This window comes from Astatotilapia calliptera, chromosome 10, assembly GCF_900246225.1.
Source record: "Astatotilapia calliptera chromosome 10, fAstCal1.2, whole genome shotgun sequence".
Taxonomy (NCBI): Eukaryota; Metazoa; Chordata; class Actinopteri; order Cichliformes; family Cichlidae; genus Astatotilapia; species Astatotilapia calliptera.
Genome location: NC_039311.1, coordinates 5,662,986 through 5,687,897, shown reverse-complemented (window position 1 = coordinate 5,687,897; position 24,912 = coordinate 5,662,986). Strand labels below are relative to the sequence as shown.

Below are 24,912 nucleotides of genomic sequence, written 5' to 3'. Positions count from 1 at the left end.
TTTCACCACTCTGCATTTAATCATTATTTACTCTCAGCATCTTGTCCGGTTCTTCCTGTTGAAAATGGGTTTTTCCTTCCCACTCTCCCAAGGCGCTTGCTCATAGGGGCTCATCTGATTTCTGGGGTTTTCTCTGTATTATTGAAGAGTCTCTACCTTGCATTATAAAGTACCTTGAGGCAACTGTTGTGATGTTGTTGCGCTATATAAATAAAATTGAACTAAGTAGCCATATTCCATTTTCTAAGAGACTAAGCTGTTGATAGGATTTGAGTTCTTATTTTCTCTTTGAGGCCAAGTGGTGCTAGAGTTTTGTAGTTTGATTTTTTTTTTTTTTACGTGTGACTTTCAAGCAAAATCTCCCTGGTTTGCGCTATGGAGGTGACATAAATGCCTTCTCGGTTGTGTCAGCAAATGCATCCAGTGTGTTTAAAAAAACAATAAATGAATAAAAACTGTAAAAATCCTTTGTGAATAAAAAAGTGGCTGCAAGTATCTTATAACATTCTGGTCCAGTTTCCACACGGGCAGTAATTCATCATGGTGGTCTCAGTCCCATGAGTGTGAAATTTGGGGCATATCTGGGCCCCAAACCACGGGGTCTGGTTGGCCACTTAATCTGGGCCTCGAGCTCCACCTTGGACACTGGTATTGCCGCCCACATTCTGCTCTGGTTTGTGTGGGCTGGGTCTGCCCACCTTGTCCTCATTTGGGCTGCAAAGGAGCATGTTTGCTGGGGTATAAGTTTGCAATGTTTATATTGTTAAAGAATAATTTTGAAAGAGTGGTATCTTGTCAGAGTGAAGCCATTACTACTTATGCCTAAAAGAATACAAAGCTTAACAAATGAAAGCCAGATCAGGTCATCTATATTGGTAGAAAAGCATTTTTTGTCCAGCTTTGCACATTTTCTGCATTTTTGAATGATGTGATTTGTTGTTTTCATCTTGAGGAGCCACAGTAACCAGTGTCATGAGCAGTAAAGCTGTAGCATTATTAATCAAAATAATCACCTTCTGGAGGAGCGAACGCTTGGTGACTGTTCTGCACTGAGCTAGGCTTTAAGTGTAAGCAGCATACTTAAGATGGCAACCTGTGGCATGTTACAGAAGTAACAATGTGTTTTATTATAAATAAAATGTCAGAAAATATTTAACTTTATCACTCTACTGAATCTGCTAAGCCATACAAACAAACAAACCAATCAGCTAACCTCCTTGACACAGGGAAAGATCAAATCAGACAAAAACAGGATATAAATATGATGTCCTTTATTACCTGCAAATAACTGTACACTGTCATCATGTCACAATTCAGCCTTTTTTACAACTATACCATGAAGCAGACCTGAGCAGTTACATATGACTTCTGAAACCAGTGTCTCTCATCAGCCTCCAGGAAGATGAACCCCTGAGAAAAATCTTCACGTTGCACCTTTAAGAGATTTCATTCTGAACCACCAGGATTTACACGTGGGGAGAAAAATGCAATACATTTGTTAATCTGAGGGTGTCTGCATTATACACTCCAGTTTCTGAGCTGGAGCCTCATTGTCTTCAGTGTGTTGTGCTCTCGCTGACTCCACCTCCGAGCTGGCCATTAGCGCTGACTCCCTCTGTGTGAGCCGCTCAAGGACCAAATCAGCGGTGCTGGAGAGACTGTGCTGCAAAGACAAAGGGGAGTGAAATAATGAGTGTCTGCAGGGGTGACAACGCTAACGTGTGGATTAAGATATTTATTTTTCCACAAGCAGATCATGGTGATTCTTTTTCTTTGGAGCTTAATATGGATGCTTTCTCATTCCAGCTGCTCAGTGATGAAGAATAGCACTTGAATCACAAAAGCTCATTCTGAAGGCGAAATCCAACTAAAATCATTAATGAAGTCATAAACGTGGGCTAAAAACCACATGAAATCATTTTCCGTTTAAAGTTTTGCAGCTGGCAACTCGATGTCAGCTCAAATACTTCTTCTTAGCTTGAGTTCAGCAGGCAGTGACCATGAGGACGCTACACAGTACCATGACTGTCACACAGGTTTCAGCTACAAACCTGTAAGATGTGCAGTCCCTTCAGTGTGAGAACAGCCAGCTCTCTCAAACCATCTGCAGTTAAATCCAAGTATATGAGGGACAGCAAAGGACTTTTGAAGCTCCGTCTCCACTGCAGCTGAAACTGTCCATTTTGTCCACTTCCCATGGGCTGGAATTTATAACACAGCAATTCCTGCATTATAGAAAAAGAGGATTTATATATAAATCTATCATTTTAAATCAAAAAACAAAACCTATAATCTTTCCCTTTCAATCATACTCACTTCCTCCGTACCTACTTTGCCACTTTATTCATGAGCAGATCTTCTATATTCTTACAATCAGAAAATCCCATGAAGACAGAAAGCTGTTAGTGTATCCTGCTAACGATACAGTGCCTATGTTTCATTTATTCCTCTGAGCCAGCGAGGTCCATTTATATTCAAAAACTATTAAAAACAGATCAAGAAGTCACAACAATGCACCGGCTCATATCTTCCGTCTTTGCTGTGAACAAACAGTGCAGTTTGTTTTGAGTCAATCCCACACATCCACAGCATCCTGCTGGTGAAACTAATCACCAGAGTAGAAATTATTTTTCTACAGCTACAAGTAGTAATAAATGCACTCCTTTTTTCCCAGTTAAGACCTACAATAAGTAGCATTTCCATGAAATGACTGAGCCTTTATCTTAAGTGGCAAGCAGTGAAAAAGATTTGTGTTCAATGGCAACCATCAATCATGGAGCTAAGGGCTTCAGGCCAAGGGTTTAAGTATTAAGAGATGGATAAATACATTGACTTTTATTAAAGTAAAGTAAAATAAATAAATAAAATACAGCCTATCCATTAGTAAAGGTCTTACCTGTCCATATGTGCCCAACAGCACCTCCTTCTGCCCATCAAAATCCAGATCGATGACCAGAGCACAAACTACTGCGTCCCATTGGTCACTTTCCAAGAGGCATGTGGCCTGGGACAAACCGTCCTTCTGGACATCTCTGCAATAAAAGACATGCAACAAAAAAACCTACAATTTCTTCGTCTTCAGAGAGAAAGCAAAACTGCACAAAACCATTCATTTGTCTCTGACCTGTACACAACTGCCATCTCTATGGTACTGGCCACTAGTAGGTTATAGCTTTCCATTTCCACACCTGGAAAAGAAGAAGAAATGGACAATCTTGAAGTGCGCTGCAGATTCACAAAGTGAAGCAGAGATCAGATGTAACAGAGGAGTATCGTACCGGCCTCTGTGTGGAAGCTCAGAGGGAACAGCAGCACGGTAGAGATTGGACTGTCAAACTGGACCCGCCAGCTCTGCAAAACCTCTGACATAAACACACACAGACACAATACTGAAAACACACTTGGGGACATCAATGATAAAGCCAAAATGATGGATAGACACACCTATAAACTTAATATTGCATGGACGTAATTAGGCTTTGGCTTCTTTTAACATACTTCAACAAATCTTTAATCGAACTAGACAACTTTTTATTGTAGAGAGCATTGTATGGTGGAATGTAACCTATGTTATGCTACGTGTGGGAAAGAATCTCATTTAACATTTTAAAGATTTATAGTCAAGAACTCTCACTCTGGTCTTGATGCCAAGTGTCATGTCTGGGGAAAACCAGACACCTCTCACCACCTTGCCAATACCATCGCTACAGTGAAGCATGGTGGTGGCTGCATCACGCTATGCAGCAGGAACTGGGAGACCAGTCGAGGGAAAGATGAATGTATCAATATACAGAGCCATTCCTGATGATAGCCAGAGTGGTCTGGACCTCAGGGTGGGAGTAGATTCATCTTCCAGCAGGACAACAACCCTAAACACAGCCTACATAACAAAGGAGTAGCTTTGGGTGAGTGGCCCAGCCAGAGCCCAGACTTTAATCCGATTGAAAGAGAATGGAGAGATTTGAAAGTGAACCGACACTCCAACCTGTTGGAGCTTGAGCGATTCTGTAAGAAGAATGGGAGAAACTTCTCAAAAATAGGTGTGCTAGCTTGTAGCTTCATACTGAAAAAGACTTGAGACTGCAATTGCTGCCAAAGGTGCTTCAACAAAGTACTGAACAAAGGCTGTGAATACTTACATGTACATCCATGTCATATTTTTGGTTTTTCACCTTGTGATTATGGAGCATTGTGTGCACAATTTTGAGGTGAAAAATGAATTTCATTTATTTTTGGAATAAGGCTGTAATGTAACAAAATGTGTAACAAGTGAAGTTGTGAATACTTTTCGGATGCACTGTATGTTCAGCATTCCTGCAGAGAAGCCGGGAGTTCAGTTTGACTAAGTCAGTGGTGGTTAAGGAATCATGAGACAGTCGTGTGATGGAGCGACTCTAAGAGGAACGTTCAAGTACGTTCCACTCGCCTCACCTAGCTCAGTCTGGCTGACCACAGCTAGCCCAACACAGCCATTCTGACAGCCAAACACCGAGAGCCGCCGGCCTCCAGCTATGCTCTGTATATCCATCCATAACACACTGCACAGAGAGAAGGAAACAAAAACGTGTTTACAGATGATACGTGTGTTTTTTTCTCGTATCGATAACAATGAAAGTATTTACCCAACTATCATAGTTTGCTTCCAAGAAGCCAAACGTTCTTGTCATTGTTAAAGTAGACACACTTGTTCAGGCTTTCTGGAAGTCATTCAAACTTTTTCTTTGGACACTGGCTACTTTTTCCCTTTTTTCAGAGAAATGCTTTTTGTTTGTTAAGCCGTTATTATTATGATGCTAAATAAACAACAGCTTGATTAAAAAAGGCACCTAACTCAAGGGACGAATCTTTGCTTTCTACACATAATAGACAACTTAGTAAAAAACTAATTTTAACTTGTATCATTAGACAGTTCGTTACTAGCGGCCCATCACAAAAAATACAAATTGCTCCCAGTTCATTAGTTTAATCTTTGGAAAATTTCCAGAGATGTGCCTGACAGTTTGATGGGCATAAAATTATATTTTTGTGCCAACGAGGTGATTCCCAAAGAGCTACAGTACTGGGAATAATTATTTGGCCTCTTCCTGATTACTTAGCTTTGCGTAAATCTATCATACTTAAATGTTTCAAATCATCAAAGGAATTTTTATATTCAAAGATAACCCGAGGAAATGCAAAACTCAGTTTTTAAATTATGAATTTAATTTATTTTATGAAGAAAAAAAACTATTCAAGCCTACCTGACCTGTCGGAGAAAGAAAGGAAAGCGTCTGGCACTCTCGGAGTAATTTGGGTAGGCTGGCTGGGTAGGAAGGTTCCTGCTATTGCAGGTTTTTTCTATTTGTTAATAATGGCTCTCACTGTGATTTGCTGAAGTCCCACATCTTTGGAAATTTCTTTTTTACACTTCCCAGACTGACAGATATCAGTGACTTTGTTTTTCATCTCTTGCTGAGTTTCTTTAGGTCCTGACATGATGTGCTGCTTTTTCTTTTAGAGCTCTTTTTCACAGTAAATCTATTCATTTCATTTTGTTGCCTGGTGTATAACAATGATCACTTTATGAGTTTTAGTATTATCTGTATTTATTTGTTTCTCGTTAAATCATTATTGTTTGGGAGGTGTCGGCAGGTATTACACAACAAATCCAACATTTTTTAAAGGCACTGAGCAAAGAACAAGACAAAAAACTGAAGACTTTCCCCACACTGAGGGTGTGAATGCTTGTCTGTCTCTCTGTGTTAGCCCTGCTGCAGGTTGGCAACCAGTCTAGCGTGTAGCCGCATCTTGCCCTATGGGAGCTGCCTCAAGCCTCGTCGTGACCCTTAATCGGATAAGTGGAAAAAGAATGGATGATAGATCTGAAACATGTGGGACTTGTCTCGGTCTCATTGTTCAACTCTCAGTGTTGCTGACTGTTATTATATGCACCATCCTCTTCGTAACTTCGTATCTTAAAACATTCTTTCCACATTTCCATGCTTCCTTCGTTACTCAAACTTCAGTAAATGACACTATAATGACATTATCGTTCTTGTGTATAGTAATAGACCTGCTAACTGAGTACAAACAAACTGTACAAACAGTGATCAGAACAGTAAGCTGGATAATGTGGGAAATCATGAATCTGATTAACAGAGAAACACATAATGCTCATCCCTCATCAAACCCAATCAGCCCAGCGGCCACATCCAGAGAGATGAGAGCTGAAGGGACTCACTTGCTGGGAAGCTGCTGCAGCTCGGGGAAGAGTCTCTCCACTGGCTGCTCTTCAAACTGATGCAAGGAGGCGTTCTGTTAGACACAAGAGAGTCAGGCTGAATGCAACGCTGATGTTTGCATGATCAAAGTAAACATCTTCAGATATACAAAGTTACAACAGATTACAATCATATTTTATCTCCAATGCTTCCTGTAGTATTAGTTCTGTTGCATGCATCTATATGGTTTCATTTTAAATTTTGGAAGACGATTAGGATTTTTTTTTTCCACAGTTTTGGAACAAAAATCAGAATTCTGACTTTTTTTCATAAAATTCTTTTAAAAAGAATTTTTTTAATGATTTTTCCTGTCTGATTATATTCAGGTTCCTAAGTGAACACTAAAGCAGGGTTTACTTGCTGTGATCTTTCCTCCTGTTCATGCTAGCCATAACAAAATCCCTTTATTATGTGCTTCCAGTGGAGGTGACGAGGAAGAACAAAGCACAGTTCTTGTTTTCTGCTAGTATGAGGCTTCAGAAGTATGACTGAGACAAATCCAATGGCTGTTTGGTCCAACACTCCCTCTGGAATTTCCAGGGATGGTGTCCCTGCTGAGCTGCAGTGGAGCTTAGACAACACATAGAGTGGGTTTCACAGTAAACAGGCTCTCACTGTGGAAGACATTTTTATTTTTGGCTCTTCTGAAAGGCTGAAGCCAGATTTTACTTTATGTTCAACAATATTTTTAAAGAAAGATGTTTGAAGATTTTTTCCCCACAGTTTCCACTGGGAACACAAAGAGAAGCCATCCAACCGTTTACTTTCTGATGGTTAGACATGAGAGGTGATTCCCAACTCTAATGTCTGCAATCCCCTACTTAGTCTGCTGCTACCGTGACTCCACATAATGGATAAAGGGACTTACTAGAGAATACATTGATACACAGATGAGGAGACAAATATTTTAAGTTGTCATTAGAATGCACTGATCTGGTATTGTCTCTGACCTCCTTGTAAAGGTGGATCCTCTGGTCATGACCGCTTAGCAGAAACACCGTCTCACTCCCTCCTTCAGCACACTGCACTCTGACAGACAGAGGGAGACAAGCTCACTCACATGATAAATGGTAAATGGACTGGTACTTATATACATTATACTGCTACTTCGATATATTTCTACTTAATTTGAGCACTAAATGCTTTCTACTTCGAGTCTCACTCACCCAATCACACATTCATACAGCTTCTATCTATACCTAAGCATTTTATTTGTACTGGTACTTTAACACAGACAGAAGGAGCCAGGAGTCAAGCTACCGACACCCTGACTGGTAGACGACCTGCTCTACCTGAGAAAAACATTACATTTACTATCCAGACACACACACACACAGTCTGTACTTAAACTGCTCAGTGACTGAGCACAGCCATAAAGACACTAAAGCCCATTCATGAATATTCCTGTACCAGCTCATGAAAAATGATGGACTCCAGCTGAGAAACTGAGTCAGCCTGCAGAAACACGATGATTCAGCACAGCAATAGGATATAAAATGTGGTAACAATAGATTTATCAGTACTTGAGAAAAACATTAAATATTTAACAGCACTGAAATCTCAGTTGTCAAGTAGCTAAAGTTGTAATGCTACCAGCCTGGAGTTGTGTTTCTGTATTTTGTAATGATTGATAATCATATAAACGGTCCACAGTTCTGCAGAATGATTATTGTGCATGTATTTTTTATTTACTTTTAATTGTTTTCCATGTATTCTTGTTTTAAAATGTCTACAAAATGTGTGATTTTTTAGCAATTTTCTGAGCTATTTTTAAGCTAAACTGTCCAACATGAATCTAATAGACTTGGGCAGGACATCAGCTCACCTCCTGAATGTGAGCCAGGATGTATGTGTGTTATTCCTCTGCTGTCTGTTTCTATGATAACAGCAGGGGAAGCACACAAACAAGCTTCTGCTCCCTCAACTGAAGTGGATTTTCTTCCTTGCTGGAATCCCAAACACAGGTGCCAGCATCATATTGATCAGCGTGTCATTTCATGCTGCTTGATTAGTAGGAGTACGCTGCAGCAGCGCGTACACTCAGACACTGTCAGAGTTTTGGCCATTAGAACTCTGAACTCTTTCACTATGTAAGCAAAAACAGCATGAGCAAAGACGTCACGAATATCTTTTACATGAGTCATCTTTCACGTTAAACTGCCAAAAATCACATTTTGCATATCCAGCTTCAGTGTGAAGCCCTTACAGCCACCACCTGTATTGTGCCTGTTTGTTTCTTAGTAATTTCTGATTGACGCTACAGCCCAAAGGAGATCGTCATAACCTGCAGCAGGAGATCAGGAAGAGCTCGGTTTTCTCTTTTAATTCTGCAAGGTTAGTTACCATGGTGACTATAGTCAGCAAGAACTATCTTTGTACAGCAGCAAACTTACTCTGTGTGGTAAAGCTGGAAGGGCGTGAACTGCAGCTCCAGATTCAGGCAGCTCTCTGTTCAGAGAAACACGACATGATCAGGACATGTCAGCGAGAGCACAACACATACGCAGACAATGCATCGCTCACGTGCAATAGAGTCCAGGTTGAACTCTGAGCCAGGTTCATAGTCACAGTAGATATTTAGGAATGGAGTGGCTTTGTCCCCAGAGTCCTGCGAGGAGATCAGCCATGAATCAGTATGCTTCTACCATGGCACAGTTCATACTCTGATTTTAAAGTTACAATACCTTAATGAAGGTGATGCCCACCACCAGACCTCTCTTGGGTGGAGACTTGATGAAAGCATCGATTGATACGATCTCTGCATCAACTAGATAAGAAAACAGAGTCAAACCTTTTCAGCACTGAGCGACTACAAACAACAACGTGCATCATAACAGAATTAACATACGACCGTACACCGACAGCTTCATCATTCATTTCAGACTTACAGAATGATTTATCTTGTTTGTTTTTTCTGAAATAACAGGATAAATATTCAGAGAAAATGTTTCATTATAAGGCAGAAAATCTGTTTTGTTGCTCTGCGCTAATGAGAGAGAGATGCTCTCCTTCATGAAGTGAGATCTATATTGTTAACCTCCACCAATATCATCTACAGTATATTGCTCAGACCCTTTATGTTTATTTGAAAACTTTTTTTAGAATACAAAATATATTCAGCAGATACACTGTGATGTCATTTAAAACGAAAACAAAAATGTATGCCCTACGCAAACTCTACAGACTAGAAGAAGAAATATAAAACGTATATTAAAGCAGTAAATATTCAACATCACCATTAAAATAAAGAACACATTCATGTATCAGTTCTGAATAGTTCTTCACCACCCTTCACACCATTTATATGAAACGCAGCAACACTTTCTCTTCTGTTGTGAAAGTACACTGAAAAAAAGGGACTGGCCATCTCTTGGATTTATGTAAGCATCTTGCATGTATTTAACACAATTGCCTCATGTTTTAAAGTTAAATGTAACTATATAGTGTAAAAACTACATGATATGCAGAAAGGGTGTATTAAATTGTTCATATCATGTTCAGGTGAAGTAAGTTAATAAGATAGCAACGTTAAATCTCGTGAAACCACGCGTGATTTCATCTCGCGGGCTTTGGATCGTGGTTTAAAAAAGGCATCCATCTCAGTCAAGTCGAGCAGCCAACTCTACGTTTTTGGTATGTCTTGATTTTTTGAATTAATTTTTACCATATTTCAGCCAAATGTAGTTAAACGTCTAGAGTGTCGCCATGTAACATGCTAAAAAAGAGCCGTTAGCTTATTTGCTGTTTTATCTGTTGTCAAAGAATTGGCGCTTTTTCATTTGAATTTGTCTTTGGCACAAGAGCCGTAATATCACATTAAACCTAATTACGAGGCACTCATAACATAATTTGGTTTTCTGTGTGAATAGATTTGTCAACTGACTCTTCAGTTACATTGTGTATTTACTGCACCGTGGTGTTAGTGAGATTTTGGACATTGAACAGCTTTAGCTAATATCATCAGCGGCATTATGCTAGCTTACATCCCTACCCCTCCTACCCTCACCTGCTGTCCTTTTGTTTTTGTTTTTGTTTTTTTTGCTGCATATTGAGAGACGACCTCTATTCTGCATTTCACCAGGAGTCAGCTGATGGATTGTGGGTTCAAGGTGTTATGGTAAGAAAGTATATTCTATTTTCGTTTCTGTAACTTAATTATAATAGGTTTTTTATAATTATTAGGTGCATGCATACTCACCCTATTAATACAACTGAGAGATCCAAAATCTGCCATAGGTTTATCTTATACCTGTATGTATTGCCAGAAAGGTGATTACTGGACTCGCATTAATGCACACTTGAACTGAAATGAGGTTGTAACTTGTGGGTTGTTGGGTTGCAAATCAGAAACAAACATCTTTGGATTTTTTTAATCCCATAAGATCTGGAAACACAGTTTTTATTCAACAAAACATTACTGATTAACCAAGCACAGTGCCTGCTGTTATTTCAAAATAATTTTATGTCATTTCAGATGAAATGCAGCATTCCAGTGCATCCCAACCATGCATACAGTCAAGGTTTCTGACGGAGCTGAGTTTCTCTCTGGCAGTCTGCTGAAAGTGTTTGCAAAGTGATCGGGGGAACAGGGCACAAAGCTAATGGATGTAGCTGCCATTATGACAGTAAGAACTTTAAAATTCTTTAACTACAAAGTGTATATGTATTGCATTAGGTCAGTAAAAGATTTTTATGCTACATCCATTGAAACCGTCAACTATTACCTGTGAGTACTGATTCCACTAAAAGGATGCCATAATTTTCGTCATGCATTTACTGGCCCACTGAGAAAAATTTATCTTTTTAAAAAAATAAATGTTCTGGAAACGATATATCCATAAAGTTGATGTCAAACAGGAACTTTTGATATTGCTTTGTAGATGCTGGTGTTGCATGTTGACTGGTTTAAAAAGTCAAGAGTTTTTGTCTGGGATCATTTTCTTCTGTGCTACTGAAAAGTTCACAAATCTCTGTTTTCTTTGTTATAATACTTTAGGATGACATTAATGCTCGGAGTCCCTCATCAAAGTGCTCCGCATCTGTGTGAAAGACAATTGCAACATCTTGGTGCAGGAGTTCATGGTGAGTGTTTTATGAGTAGATTGTGGCTTTGCAACATTTAAAAATGCATTTAGTTATCCACTTGATCCTCATTGGACTGGTTAGGACCAGTAGTCCTCTTTAATAATTTGAAGTTCACATGAGGCCTGGTAGTGAACTCGGCCGCCGGCCCTTGAGGCCCCACCCCCACCCCTGTATTAGGGGTCACATCAGTGTGAAAAAACTTTAAATTTGTCATTCTAGTGAACAAAGAAAAATCCCCCCAATATTTACATTAGCTTTTGTTTGAAAAAAAAAAAAAAGACCAACTGACCAACAGCTAACCAAATTGTGGGGCTGAAAGTCTAAATTCTAACATCTTCTGAGTGACATAACCTGGATTTCTGATGGGCCGGTGTCTTTCTAACAAAAACTAATGTAAAGCATTTGAAATTATTATGTTTTTCACCCTCTCTTAGAAACTCTGTTAGACCATGAATGGCAGCATGGCAGGCCACTCTTTGGCTATAGCTATTTACTATGTTGCTTGCATTGGTTTAAATTACTCTAACATTAGAACTGGTAGATTCAAAAGAGATGAGTTTAAAAAGGAATCTTAAAGAAATGTTTTGTGTTTAACCAGGACTTGACTGAGGCCACTGCACAGATTGAGAAAACCACAATGAACATCTGTCTCCAGAGGATGCACCAGGCAATGACTTTTCTGATGTTGTTCTTCAAGATCTGGATAACGTGACCTTTGCAGTAGCCATGCTGTTTGGACCTTTTTTATTCCTTCAACATGAGTTACCCATCACAACTCTGCTACACTTTTGAGGTGATTCAAAGGGTGGTAATGGAGTTGGATGCAACTCAGCTCTCAAGAAAAGCTCACAACTAAGACAAAACTGCTCCTGCAACGAAGCTCACTGTTATGCATGTGAGGTGACCAGCTCTAGGTGAGAGGACATTTAAATCTCACACTTGTTCTGCTGCATTTTTGAAGCTCAATTCCAGGAACGGATCGCAGGGTTCATTTTTATATACTCTGCAACTGCCATGAGGACAAGCCGTTTTTTTTGTTGTTTGTTTTTCCTTTTGCTCTGTACAAGTTCTGTTTGTCTGTTTGGCAGCATTTTTAAATTTGTCTTTGTATTTTTTCTTTCTTTTACTAGTGAAGAGATGTAGCGTGAACAGTTATACAGTCTAAATATCCCATATGGGTCGTGTGAAATGGTATTTTCAATTTCATTCAGTTGAAGTAAAGAACGTTGAATATTTCTAAGTGTGCTGTTTTGAACCAAGATGTCACAGTATGATCAGTGCTGTAATTTTTGACAGTCACTGTATCAATGTTATTTTTGCGTCTCTTGAATAAAGGTTTTGACCTGCAAGTGCTAATTTCTTTAGTTATTGGGGTAAAATGGGAGGTGTTAATAGGAAGGTGTTTGCCAATTCAGTAACCTAATTTAATGTTAATGGAAACTAACACTACCTCAAATTGTTTAGTTATAATTGTTGTTTAACTGAATCTTGACGTCAGAGGCCTTAAATAGAATGTTTTGATTTGTTCTTTCCCAACATTTTTCAAAAGAAAGAGTCTAATTTCTTTACTGTGATTGATTCCAGAGAACACGGAAGAACTGACATTATTTAACTGTTGATTTATATAGATTCAGTGGAGGAGTAATGTCAGTTTAATTCTTTACCTACTGTCAATGCAGTGAAATTAGACATTTTGTTTTGAAAGGTTACTGGTGGATGCCAGCAACCATCTTGGAAGAGAACAATACAATCTGTTATAAGGCCTCCATTTGAAAATTGTGTATTTGATACTAGAATATAATAGCAAAATGTAATTTGAAGATAACATGTAGTATTTAAGTGACCAAGTAGTATTGGGTAAAAGTTATTGAATCGTGTTGGGATAACGTGAGAAAATTGTGAAGGATTAAAATATTCCAAGAGCTCAAATTACTTCATCAAAACATGTTTAAGTCACATTTTATCAACACAAATTGCACAGGTTTATTGAACATGAATAAATTGTGTTAATTTAACTCAATTGTTTAAGTTGCTGCCGAAGCAAAACATCTGTGTGCAACAAATGTCCACCATTGAATTAAGTAAATCCAACAACATATTTTTTTCAGTGTATTTCATTGATCATATCACAATGCCTTCATTTATTACCCGATTCACTTATTAAGCTCCCTGTACCACTGTATTTAAGTTTGATCACTATGGCCACTGATTATTGTTTTTAGTTTGCTTTTTTCTGTTTTGTTTGATTTTCTGTCATTTGTATCTTTTTAGTGCTGTTACATTGTATTTATTCATACTGTATCCCAGCGGTCCCCAGCCTTTTTTGCATCACAGACCGGTTTATGTCCGACAATATTTTCACGGACCGGCATTTAAGGTCCCTATTGCCAGTCTTGGCAGCCGGGGGTCAGTCCGCCAGGGCCTCCGCTCCTGGCCGCCACCCGGCACACAATGCACCCGACCCCTATGGCGCCTCCTGCGGGTGGTGGGCCTGCGGGAGGATGGGCCCATGTCTCCTCTTCGGGCTGTGCCCGGCCGGGCCCCATGGACTAAGGCCCGGCCACCAGACGCTCGCCCTCGGGCACCCTCCCCGGGCCTGGCTCCAGGGCGGGGCCCCGGTAACCCTATCCCGGGCAGGGTAAACTGTTCCCTCGATGTCCTTTTCATAAGGGTCACCTCTCTGGTGGGGAAGGAGCCTGAGTTAGTGCGTGAGGTTGAGAGGTACCGGCTAGATATAGTCGGGCTCACCTCTACACATGGCTTGGGCTCTGGAACCAGTCTCCTGGAGAGGGGCTGGACTCTGTCTCAGTCTGGAGTTGCCCCTGGTGAGAGGCGGCGGGCTGGGGTGGGTATCCTAATATCCCCTCGGCTTGCTGCCGGTACGTTGGGGTTTTTCCCGGTGGACGAGAGGGTTTGTTCCCTGCGCCTTAGGGTCGGGGAACGGGTCCTGACAGTCATCTGCGCTTATGCGCCGAGTGGCAGTTCAGAGTACCCAGCCTTCTTAGAGTCCCTGGGGGGGGGTGCTGGAGGGTGCTCCACCTGGAGACTCTGTTGTCCTGCTGGGAGACTTCAATGCTCACGTGGGTAACGACAGCGAGACCTGGAGGGGCGTGATTGGGAGGAACGGCCTCCCTGATCTGAACCCGAGCGGTGCTCTGTTATTCGACTTCTGTGCTAATCACAGTTTGGCCATAACGAACACCCTGTTCGAACATAAGAGTGTCCATAAGTGCACGTGGCACCAGGATGCTCTAGGCCGTAGGTCGATGATCGATTTTGTAATCGTATCAGCAGACCTGCGACCATATGTTCTGGACACTCGGGTAAAGAGAGGGGCTGAGCTGTCAACTGATCACCACCTGGTGGTGAGTTGGATCAGGTGGCGGGGTAAGACGCTGGACAGACCTGGTGCACCTAAACGCGTAGTGAGGGTGTGCTGGGAACGTCTAGCAGAGGCCCCAGTCTGCGAGATCTTCAACGCACACCTCCGGCAGAGCTTCAACAGCATTCCGAGGGAGACTGGGGACATTGAGTCCGAATGGACCATGTTCAGCGTCTCCATTGCCGAAGCTGCTGCATTGAGCTGCGGCCGCAAGGTGGTTGGTGCCTGCCGTGGTGGTAATCCCCGAACCAAATGGTGGACACCAGAGGTGAAGGGAGCCACCAGGCTGAAGAAGGAGTCCTATCGGGCTTGGTTAGCCTGTGGGACTCCGGAGGCAGCCGACAGGTATCGACAGGCCAAGCAGAATGCGGCTCGGGCAGTGGCTGAAGCAAAAACTCGGGTGTGGGAGGAGTTCGGAGAGGCCATGGAAAAAGACTTTCGGACTGCCTCGAAGAGATTCTGGCAAACCGTCGTCTCAGGAGGGGAAAGCGGTGCTCTACCTGCACTGTGTATAGTGCTGGCGGAGCGCTGCTGACGTCGACTGAGAAAATTGTCAGGCGGTGGAAGGAATACTTCGAGGACCTCCTTAATCCCACTGACACGTCTTCCGAGGAGGAAGCAGAGTCTGGGGATGAGGGGAATGACCCGCCAATTTCCGGGGGCGAGGTCACTGAGGCAGTTAAACAACTCCTTGGTGGCAGAGCCCCTGGTGTTGATGAGGTCCACCCCGAGTTCCTGAAGGCTCTGGACGTTGTAGGGCTGTCCTGGTTGACACGCCTCTGCAATGTTGCATGGAGATCAGGGGCAGTACCTGTGGACTGGCAGACCGGGGTGGTGGTCCCCATCTTCAAGAAAGGGGACCGGAGGGTGTGTTCCAACTACAGGGGGATCACACTCCTCAGCCTCCCTGGGAAAGTCTATGCCAGGGTGCTGGAAAGGAGAGTTCGTCCGTTAGTCGAACCTCGGATACAGGAGGAACAATGCGGTTTTCGTCCTGGTCGCGGAACACTGGACCAGCTCTTTATCCTTTCCAGGATACTTGAGGGTGCATGGGAGTTTGCCCAACCAGTCTACATGTGTTTTGTGGACTTGGAGAAAGCATTCGACCGTGTCCCTCGGGGTGTCCTGTGGGAGGTGTTGCGGGAATATGGGGTGTCTGGCCCATTGCTACGGGCCATTTGATCCCTATACAACCGTTGCAAGAGCTTGGTTCGCATTGCCGGCAATAAGTCGGACTCGTTCCCGGTGGGTGATGGACTCCGCCAGGGCTGTCCTTTGTCTCCGGTTCTGTTCATAATTTTTATGGACAGGATTTCTAGGCGCAGCCAAGTGGCGGAGGGCTTTCGCTTTGGTGGCCTCAGAATCTCATCTCTGATTTTTGCAGATGATGTGGTTCTGTTGGCTTCATCGGGTGAGGGCCTCCAGCTCGCACTGGAGCGGTTCGCAGCCGAGTGTGAAGCAGCGGGAATGAGGATCAGCACCTCCAAATCTGAGGCCATGGTTCTCAGCCGGAAAAGGGTGGAGTGCCCACTCCGGGTCGGGGATGAGTTCCTGCCCCAAGTGGAGGAGTTCAAGTATCTCGGGGTCTTGTTCGCGAGTGATGGGAGAAGGGAGCCGGAGATCGACAGACGGATTGGGGCTGCAGCTGCAGTAATGCGGACGCTGCACCGGTCCGTCGTGGTGAAGAGGGAGCTGAGTGTAAAAGCGAAGCTCTCAATTTACCGGTCGATCTACGTCCCTACCCTCACCTATGGCCACGAGCTGTGGGTAGTGACCGAAAGAACGAGATCGCGGATACAAGCGGCAGAAATGAGCTTCCTCCGAAGGGTGGCTGGCCTCTCCCTTAGAGATAGGGTGAGAAGTTCGGCCATCCGGGAGGGGCTCAGAGTAGAGCAGCTGCTGCTCCACATCGAAAGGAGCCAGCTGAGGTGGTTCGGGCATCTGACAAGGATGCCCCCTGGGCGCCTCCTGGGTGAGGTGTTCCAGGCATGTCCCACCGGGAGGAGGCCCCGGGGCAGACCCAGGACACGCTGGAGAGATTATATCTCTCGGCTGGCCTGGGAACGCCTTGGTATTCCCCCGGATAAGCTGGAGGAGGTGGCTGGGGAGAGGGAGGTCTGGGCCTCTTTGCTTAGGCTGCTGCCCCCGCGACCCGGCCCCGGACAAAGCGGATGAAGATGGATGGATGGATGGATGGATGGATGGCATTTAAGGTGTCGCGGAAAAATACAACAAAATAAAACCAAAAGAAAAGATTTATTAATAACACACTGGAAAAGACCCAGGGAAACCAAGTTTACGATAATAACGTTAAAAAAATAATGATAAAAACCGATAAAAACCCTGAAAACCATCAATTTTACACCCGGGCCTCAACTCTCGCAGCCTGGTACCAAACGACCACGGACCGGACCGGACTTGTACTGGTGCGTGGCCCAGGGGTTGGGGACCGCTGCTGTATGTTGTCTCAAACCGCATACAGCAGGAGAATATGTATATTCTCCTTTATTTAATCTGTTTTGTTGAAGGCTGGTTTTAAAGTTTTGGCTTCTGTGACACAATAAATTCCAGTCTTCAGCATAAATCAACAATCTTATCATTTTATAATAATATAGAAGGGATGCACTGATTGGGCGAAGGAAACAAAAAATCTTCATTACAATAACTGTTTCAAGTCTTCATCCTACTATCTGTGACATCTAATCTCAACAGAAAACCACGGGTGAGCTGAAATAATAAACATGACATGAGTCATGACATGAGTAATAAACATGACATGAGTCAAAAAGACTAATATCAGACCATATTTGTGCATTCCTATAGGTCATTCTGAAATATACAATCTGTACAATTGTTTAGTTGTTGCTTGAAGTGTTAAACTTCTGTAATTTTACGTGAGTAAAATATTCAGTGCATGCAGTTTACGTTGAAACACAGTCTTTCTATTGTGTTGTGTAGCTTCCTTACCTTAAGGACAAGCTCTGTAGCAACATCTATGTGCACATATCTGAGTACTTGCACAACAAAGGAGTAAAACAAGAGTTCTTTCCAGTCCCCACTCACTGGGGCCCCTATAGCTTCATTTTAAGTCGTCTATTGGTTGTTAAGGGGGGGAGGGGATAAAGTCTGTCAGACCTCAAAAACCAGGGGCCCCAATCATTGAACCTGTCTGTTTCTATGTGGCTTTTTTGTCATGCAAATTACTTTTTAGCCACTTACTTCCATTCACTCTTACTCCACAAGGACCATCTCATCACATGCTGGAGCCCTGACTTAACTGCAGCAGACTTCTGTACTTTGAACAGGTCTGCTGTTTACTGCACAGTATTGCCTGGATTGTGTCTTACAGTTCAGAACCAATGGGTGACAGCAGTTACGTCCTATCTGTTATGTACAGTCTATTTTCCAAACCCAGGGGTCAGTCCATAAGAAAAAGACTGTTAACACAGAGATGTTAATATACAGTCAGGTCTCTTCAAAGAGTCACACAAATGTAAGGAGTTTATAGACGACAGGAGAAGCTTGTCCTGATCCAAAAATCTACTTTGACGGATGCTGTCTTCTATAATTGCTTTTAAGATTTATTTTTTTTAAATTTTTTTTTATTTGATAGAAGATCCAGGAAACAGGAAAGGAGGTCTAGGTCTAATGTTTAATGTGTAAGAAATAGTAGAAATAAACATAATTTCTTCAGTACTGAAACTTGAGCACTTGACCCGTCTTTCCCCTGCGTACCTGGGATGTAAGTGAACTGAACCTCCTTGGCCACCGGTCGGATCTTCTGCTGCAGCTCTTGGTATCTGAAACACACCACCTTCCCCTTGAGAGTGGCCGCTAACAGCTCCTGCTCCCCGGCCTGACACAGCCCGTAAATGTTGCTCTGTGACGGGAAGCGGCTGAAACTGTCCTCCACGAAGGGATACGATTCTCGGAGCATCTTGCAGGATACAAGCACAATCACTGGTTTATATTAAGATTTGTATTAAACATTTAGACTTTTCCCCGTTCATGCTTGTGTAGTGGCTGCAGAGCCCTCAAACTCCACAACAATGAGTTGGATTAAAAATGTTCCCGCTCGTTCATTTTGAAATTCAGCTAACACTCTCCACAAATTGCATATCGACGCTAAAATAACTCAGTTAATATAATTTCATTCTGATATCACATATCCTCTAACGAGTGTCTCTAAGATATAATAAACAACTTGAATAGCCATAGACAGTACGCATGAAGAAAAATATCCGGGTTTGACCCGAGCTGCGTTCACTTTCATTGGAAATATGGGATTTAATATCTATAAGGGACTCAGGGGAGAGAAAACCCGGGCCACTGTGGACAAAACCGCTATCGGAATAATTGAAAATATTGCTATATTTTAGAAAGTAATTTTAAGGTAGATTTGTCGTTGTTCCCGTGAAATTTCTTCATTCTGTGGTCAAAACACAGCTGCCAGCTGACATTTTACGTGCATTTAAAATGTCACACATCCTTTACAGAGTAAAATCAGCCATTCTTTTTGAGGTACAAAAACGCTTAAATTGGTTGTCATTTAATATAAGCCTTCTCCCAGTTTGGTTTAATTCCTCCACTTTACTACGCCATGAAAGGCAGCGCGTGGCTTTTTTTCTTCGTGTAGTAAACGGGTGACAGATTCAGTGCATCGCTTGTATCGTGCTGCCATCTAGTGGCACTAAATCCCTCCTTTTTAAACAAGAAAGCATGTGCTGAAGTTTTTTTGTCTGGGATTTTAATTTTCTGGTTGCATTTATTTCAGTTCTAAAAATGTCTTTTTCCACGTACACCTTTGACAATTCCTGATTCAGTATTATTATATGCATGTGTGTTTAATTAATATTTGCTGCAACAAAACAATTAGTTGCATGAATACATTGATGCTCAACCACCAGAGGTCAGAGCTAACCCACTCATGCAGATGAAGAAATTCCAGAGACGCGTAGTGCGGTGATTAGCACTGACCTCTGCTCAAGTCCAGGCAGTGGGTTCTGCTTACTCCTACAGTCCAAAAACACGCGTGGGTTTAGGTTAACTTGTGATTCTGAATTGGCTCTAGGCGTGAATGGTTGTCTGTGTGTTATCCAGGCGTGCGGCTTGGGTCTGTCCCAAGGGTCACACAACGATGGAACAACTTGCTCTGCTAAAACAGGCTTTCTGATCATTTCTACGGCGGAGGGTGAACATTAGAGCTCTAAACATTTAAGGATATTGTCTCACAGCATAATAAATGAGATGAGGGAACTGCCTTAGTTTACCTGCAGATCAAAGTGAAAATGATTTGATTGATGGACAGAACATGTATTTTTAGTGTGACCTGTGCGCTGTGAGCTGCTGTTCAAGCAGTCTAAAATATACTCAACAGCAGATTAGAATCATGCCGATATTTTATGCATGCACATTTCCGCACTTCACCCAGTCAAGTTAGACATTAGAAAGCTATACTATTCGTGCATATAACTCGTATTCCCCATCAGAGACTCAATAATGCACCTAAAACATGCTGTAAATAACAGAATAAGTGAAAAGGGGACTTCCAGCAGACTTTAAATCCTAACTCGGAACCTGCTGCAGATCAGGTTATGTGTTCAGTAAAGGTTAGCACAATGATTTAACGTTTCTTTTATGCCCGAGGATTTATCTAAGCTTCAGCGTCTGAATGATTGCTTAGATTTGATCAAACGTTGGATGGCTGCAAATTTCCTCCAACTCAACGAGGGGAAAACCGAAGTCCTCGTATGCGCCCCTGATAGGTTTCTATCGCAGATAGTGAAAGCTCTTGGTCCTCTCTCACTTTATGTTAAATTCTCTATCAGGAATTTAGGTGTCACCTTTGACTCGAGTCTCACATTGGATGGGCATGTGAAATCTCTGGTTCGGCGTTGTTTTTATCATTTGAGAAATGTGGCTAGGCTAAGCCCGGTTCTATCTCGCTCTGAACTCGAGATTTATTTCGTCACGCTTGGATTATTGTAATTCGCTGTTTATGTGTCTAAGCAAAGGTTCTCTGGATCGTCTGCAGGTTGTGCAAAACGCTGCAGCTCGACTTTTGACAAAATCCTCCAAGTACTCACATGTGACACCGTTATTATCTCAGTTACACTGGCTTCCTGTTAAATTTAGAGTCGATTTTAAGATCCTGGTCTTGACCTACAGAGCTGTGCACGGACTGCCTACATCTTTGATCTGCTACAGCCCGATGTCCCTAGCAGGTCTTTGAGGTCATCTGATCAGGGCTTACTTGCTATAAAAAATACTAAGAGGAGGACTGAGGGTGACAGAGCTTTTGCCACTGTGGCCCCTAGACTGTGGAACTCTCTCCCCCAAACATTAAGAACTGTGGACTCAGTAGCTGTTTTTAAAAAACAACTCAAAACTCACCTTTTTAAAACTGCTTTTGGTTAATTTTTTGCCTGTTTTATTTTCTCTTTTTAAATCTTTTTATGACTTGTAATCTTATGTGCAGCACTTTGTGATTCTGTCTTGAAAGGTGCTATATAAATAAAAATGTATTTATTTAAAAAAACAAGAACAATGGGGTATCTATCTATCGTCCTCCTCCCAATCTGATTTAATCCTGAAGAATGTTAAGAAGACTAAATGGCAGGTCAAAGTCTCCTGAGTTTATGTTATTTAAAGCAAAATTGTTATTTGTTCAAACCATATAAAGTCCTCCAACCAGCATTGTGCTTTTCTAATGTAGAAATTTTAAGAAACCAACCCAGGTAGGTCAAAGCATTTCACTGAGAATTGAGTGGAAGAAGAAGGCTGTGTATATAGTAGACACACATGAGAATTATTAATCAATAATTCATTTATTAATTATTACTTTTAATCAATTAGCTTAGATGAAGATGAAGTGCAGATTAGTTTGTTCTTGCCTGATCTGTAATCACATTTGTTTGAGCGACTGAAGGATGAGAAGTCACTGATTCAACTGAAAACTATTTCTTCAATTATTTCTTGAAATATTCGATTAGACCAACCAAAACATCAGACCGTCTGTTTTAAGGCACTGACTTCTCGGGCGATTTTTCACCTTATCCATAAGAAAGCAGACTATCCAGAGGTTATAAGCTGCGTCTGTGCAGCAGCATCAATAACAAACTGCTTTGCACAAACCCACTTTATTAAAGCTTCATATTTAATTAGTTTGAATCTTTATTTTGTTTTTAAGTTTAGATTTCAGTTCAGTTTGGCATTAGCTTTTTTCACAGTGAATTTGTTCATTTTGTTGTTTGGTGCTTAGCAATGATCCCTTTCATGAGTTTCAGTATTATTTTTATTTATTTGTTTCTCCTTAAATCATTATTTGAGGAGAAACGGAAAGTTCAGAAAAGGTATTACACTGCAAATTCAACATTTTATGAAATGCTTTGTTGCGCTCACCAACTTTACCTCACTGGCTAGAACAAATACAAAGGGTTACCTGAGGACGCTTTGTTGTAACATCTAAAATTCCTTTGAAAGTCTTCATATCATTACAACGATGAACAATCTTTAAGAAGAAGACAAGGAAGAAGAAGAAACAAGCTTTATTGGTTACATACACAATCATACAGAGTACAACATGCAGAGAAATGTGTCGTTTCCAAGCTGTGGACAACTTTAAACTTTCTAATATGGATCACAAGCACTTACTGTAGGACTTAGAAATGCTTGGAAAGTAATAGTTCACAACAGAAGTATATCTGTGGGTAACTGACATCAATACACTGTTAAAGTGTCATATGGGAGAGTAGAATCACTGCATCTATAGATGAATGCCTTACTGACTTATATTGGTTTTGTTTCAGTTCTAAGTTTGGTTGCTCAGTTTGATTTCAATCTAAATGGAGAAACCCAGAAAAAAGAATCCTCAGTGACCTTTGTCTTTGTTGTCAGATCCTTGGACAGTGTGTGCTACAGTGTCCTGTGCATGTTGTGTTGAGGTGAAGCAGATGGAGGTGAGGTCCCTCATGGAGGTGGCAATGTGCTACACCCCCACTTCTCCTAATGCCACCTGCTAATCCACCTGCAGGATTACTGTCCACTGTAATCACTCATCCTTCACTGTGACACACCTCACCTCACAGTGCAACTCCTGAGTCATTAAACACACACACACACACACACACACACACACACACAGAGGGAGACGTGTACCTTGCTTAGGATGTTTCTTATGGCTGTAGTTTTATATGGAATGTAAAACGTGTTAATCAGGTTTACCATCACTGTGTGATTTATCACTTATTGGATTTGGTTATAATAGTGACTTTCATGCACAGTGCCTGGACAAACTATTAATAAGCATCGCCAATATAAATATAAATTAACAAACCATTTGTGTTAGATATACAGACAAAGCAAAAACCAGAAGAGATTAACAATAAAAACATGAAGGAACAAGAAGCACTCTGAGAGCACAAACCTCTCCAAGGCAGCTCACTCTATGGGCAGTACTGTATGTACTTTTAAGGGGACAGTATCGTGTTTTCATTTTGTTTACTTTGATCTTTTTAAACATAATTTAAGAAGTTTTAGTGCAGTAAAAATCAGATAAGATTAGCGTTACAGATGTTACTTTGACCCACCAACATTATGTGGGATTCCAAGATTCTTTACTTGTCACATGCATAGTCATACAACACACAGTGAAATCTGCTCCTTGACTGTGCAAAACATTAAAAACAACAAGTCACTTTAAATAAAAAAATGGAAATTTTAAATTAAAAAACTGAAAATGTACAATGAATGTTAAATTGCTTTGTGCCATATTAGCACAGCAATGTACTGACTGAGCTTAAACTAAATGACCAAAGTCATGTAAACAGAGTGATCAGAGCAGGCGATGGATAGTAGGTGTGGATTTGTAAACAACTGGACATGAATAACTTGAGCTTATTACAGTGGGGCAAAAAAGTATTTAGTCAGCCACCGATTGTGCAAGTTCCCCCACCTAAAATGATGACAGAGGTCAGTAATTTGCACCAGAGGTACACTTCAACTGTGAGAGACAGAATGTGAAAAAAAAAAAATCCATGAATCCACATGGTAGGATTTGTAAAGAATTTATTCGTAAATCAGGGTGGAAAATAAGTATTTGGTCAATAACAAAAATACAACTCAATACTTTGTAACATAACCTTTGTTGGCAATAACAGAGGTCAAACGTTTACTATAGGTCTTTACCAGGTTTGCACACACAGTAGCTGGTATTTTGGCCCATTCCTCCATGCAGATCTTCTCGAGAGCAGTGATGTTTTGGGGCTGTCGCCGAGCAACACGGCCTCTCAACTCCCGCCACAGATTTTCTATGGGGTTGAGGTCTGGAGACTGGCTAGGCCACTCCAGGACTTTCAAATGCTTCTTACGGAGCCACTCCTTTGTTGCCCGGGCGGTGTGTTTTGGATCATTGTCATGTTGGAAGACCCAGCCTCGTTTCATCTTCAAAGTTCTCACTGATGGAAGGAGGTTTTGGCTCAAAATCTCACGATACATGGCCCCATTCATTCTGTCCTTAACACGGATCAGTCGTCCTGTCCCCTTGGCAGAAAAACAGCCCCATAGCATGATGTTTCCACCCCCATGCTTCACAGTAGGTATGGTGTTCTTGGGATGCAACTCAGTATTCTTCTTCCTCCAAACACGACGAGTTGAGTTTATACCAAAAAGTTCTACTTTGGTTTCATCTGACCACATGACATTCTCCCAATCCTCTGCTGTATCATCCATGTGCTCTCTGGCAAACTTCAGACGGGCCTGGACATGCACTGGCTTCAGCAGCGGAACACGTCTGGCACTGCGGGATTTGATTCCCTGCCGTTGTAGTGTGTTACTGATGGTGACCTTTGTTACTTTGGTCCCAGCTCTCTGCAGGTCATTCACCAGGTCCCCCCGTGTGGTTCTGGGATCTTTGCTCACCGTTCTCATGATCATTTTGACCCCACGGGATGAGATCTTGCGTGGAGCCCCAGATCGAGGGAGATTATCAGTGGTCTTGTATGTCTTCCATTTTCTGATGATTGCTCCCACAGTTGATTTTTTCACACCAAGCTGCTTGCCTATTGTAGATTCACTCTTCCCAGTCTGGTGCAGGTCTACAATACTTTTCCTGGTGTCCTTCGAAAGCTCTTTGGTCTTGGCCATGGCGGAGTTTGGAGTCTGACTGTTTGAGGCTGTGGACAGGTG

The 24,912-nt window shown here is 41.8% G+C and overlaps 1 protein-coding gene across 1 annotated transcript; it reads right to left on the bottom strand.

Moving 5' to 3' along the window:
- Positions 1-1,256: 1,256 nt before the first annotated feature.
- On the bottom strand, positions 1,257-18,999 carry kptn (kaptin (actin binding protein)). Its single transcript, XM_026182516.1, has 12 exons — positions 18,463-18,999; positions 8,945-9,027; positions 8,784-8,868; positions 8,654-8,708; positions 7,211-7,289; positions 6,221-6,294; positions 4,432-4,538; positions 3,279-3,362; positions 3,125-3,188; positions 2,897-3,032; positions 2,052-2,225; positions 1,257-1,663 (listed from the first exon to the last, which is right to left on the bottom strand). Exons 1-12 carry the CDS (start codon positions 18,662-18,664, stop codon positions 1,499-1,501), a joined length of 1,308 nt encoding a protein of 435 aa, XP_026038301.1. The 5' UTR covers positions 18,665-18,999; the 3' UTR covers positions 1,257-1,498.
- Between the last annotated feature and the right edge of the window lie 5,913 nt (positions 19,000-24,912).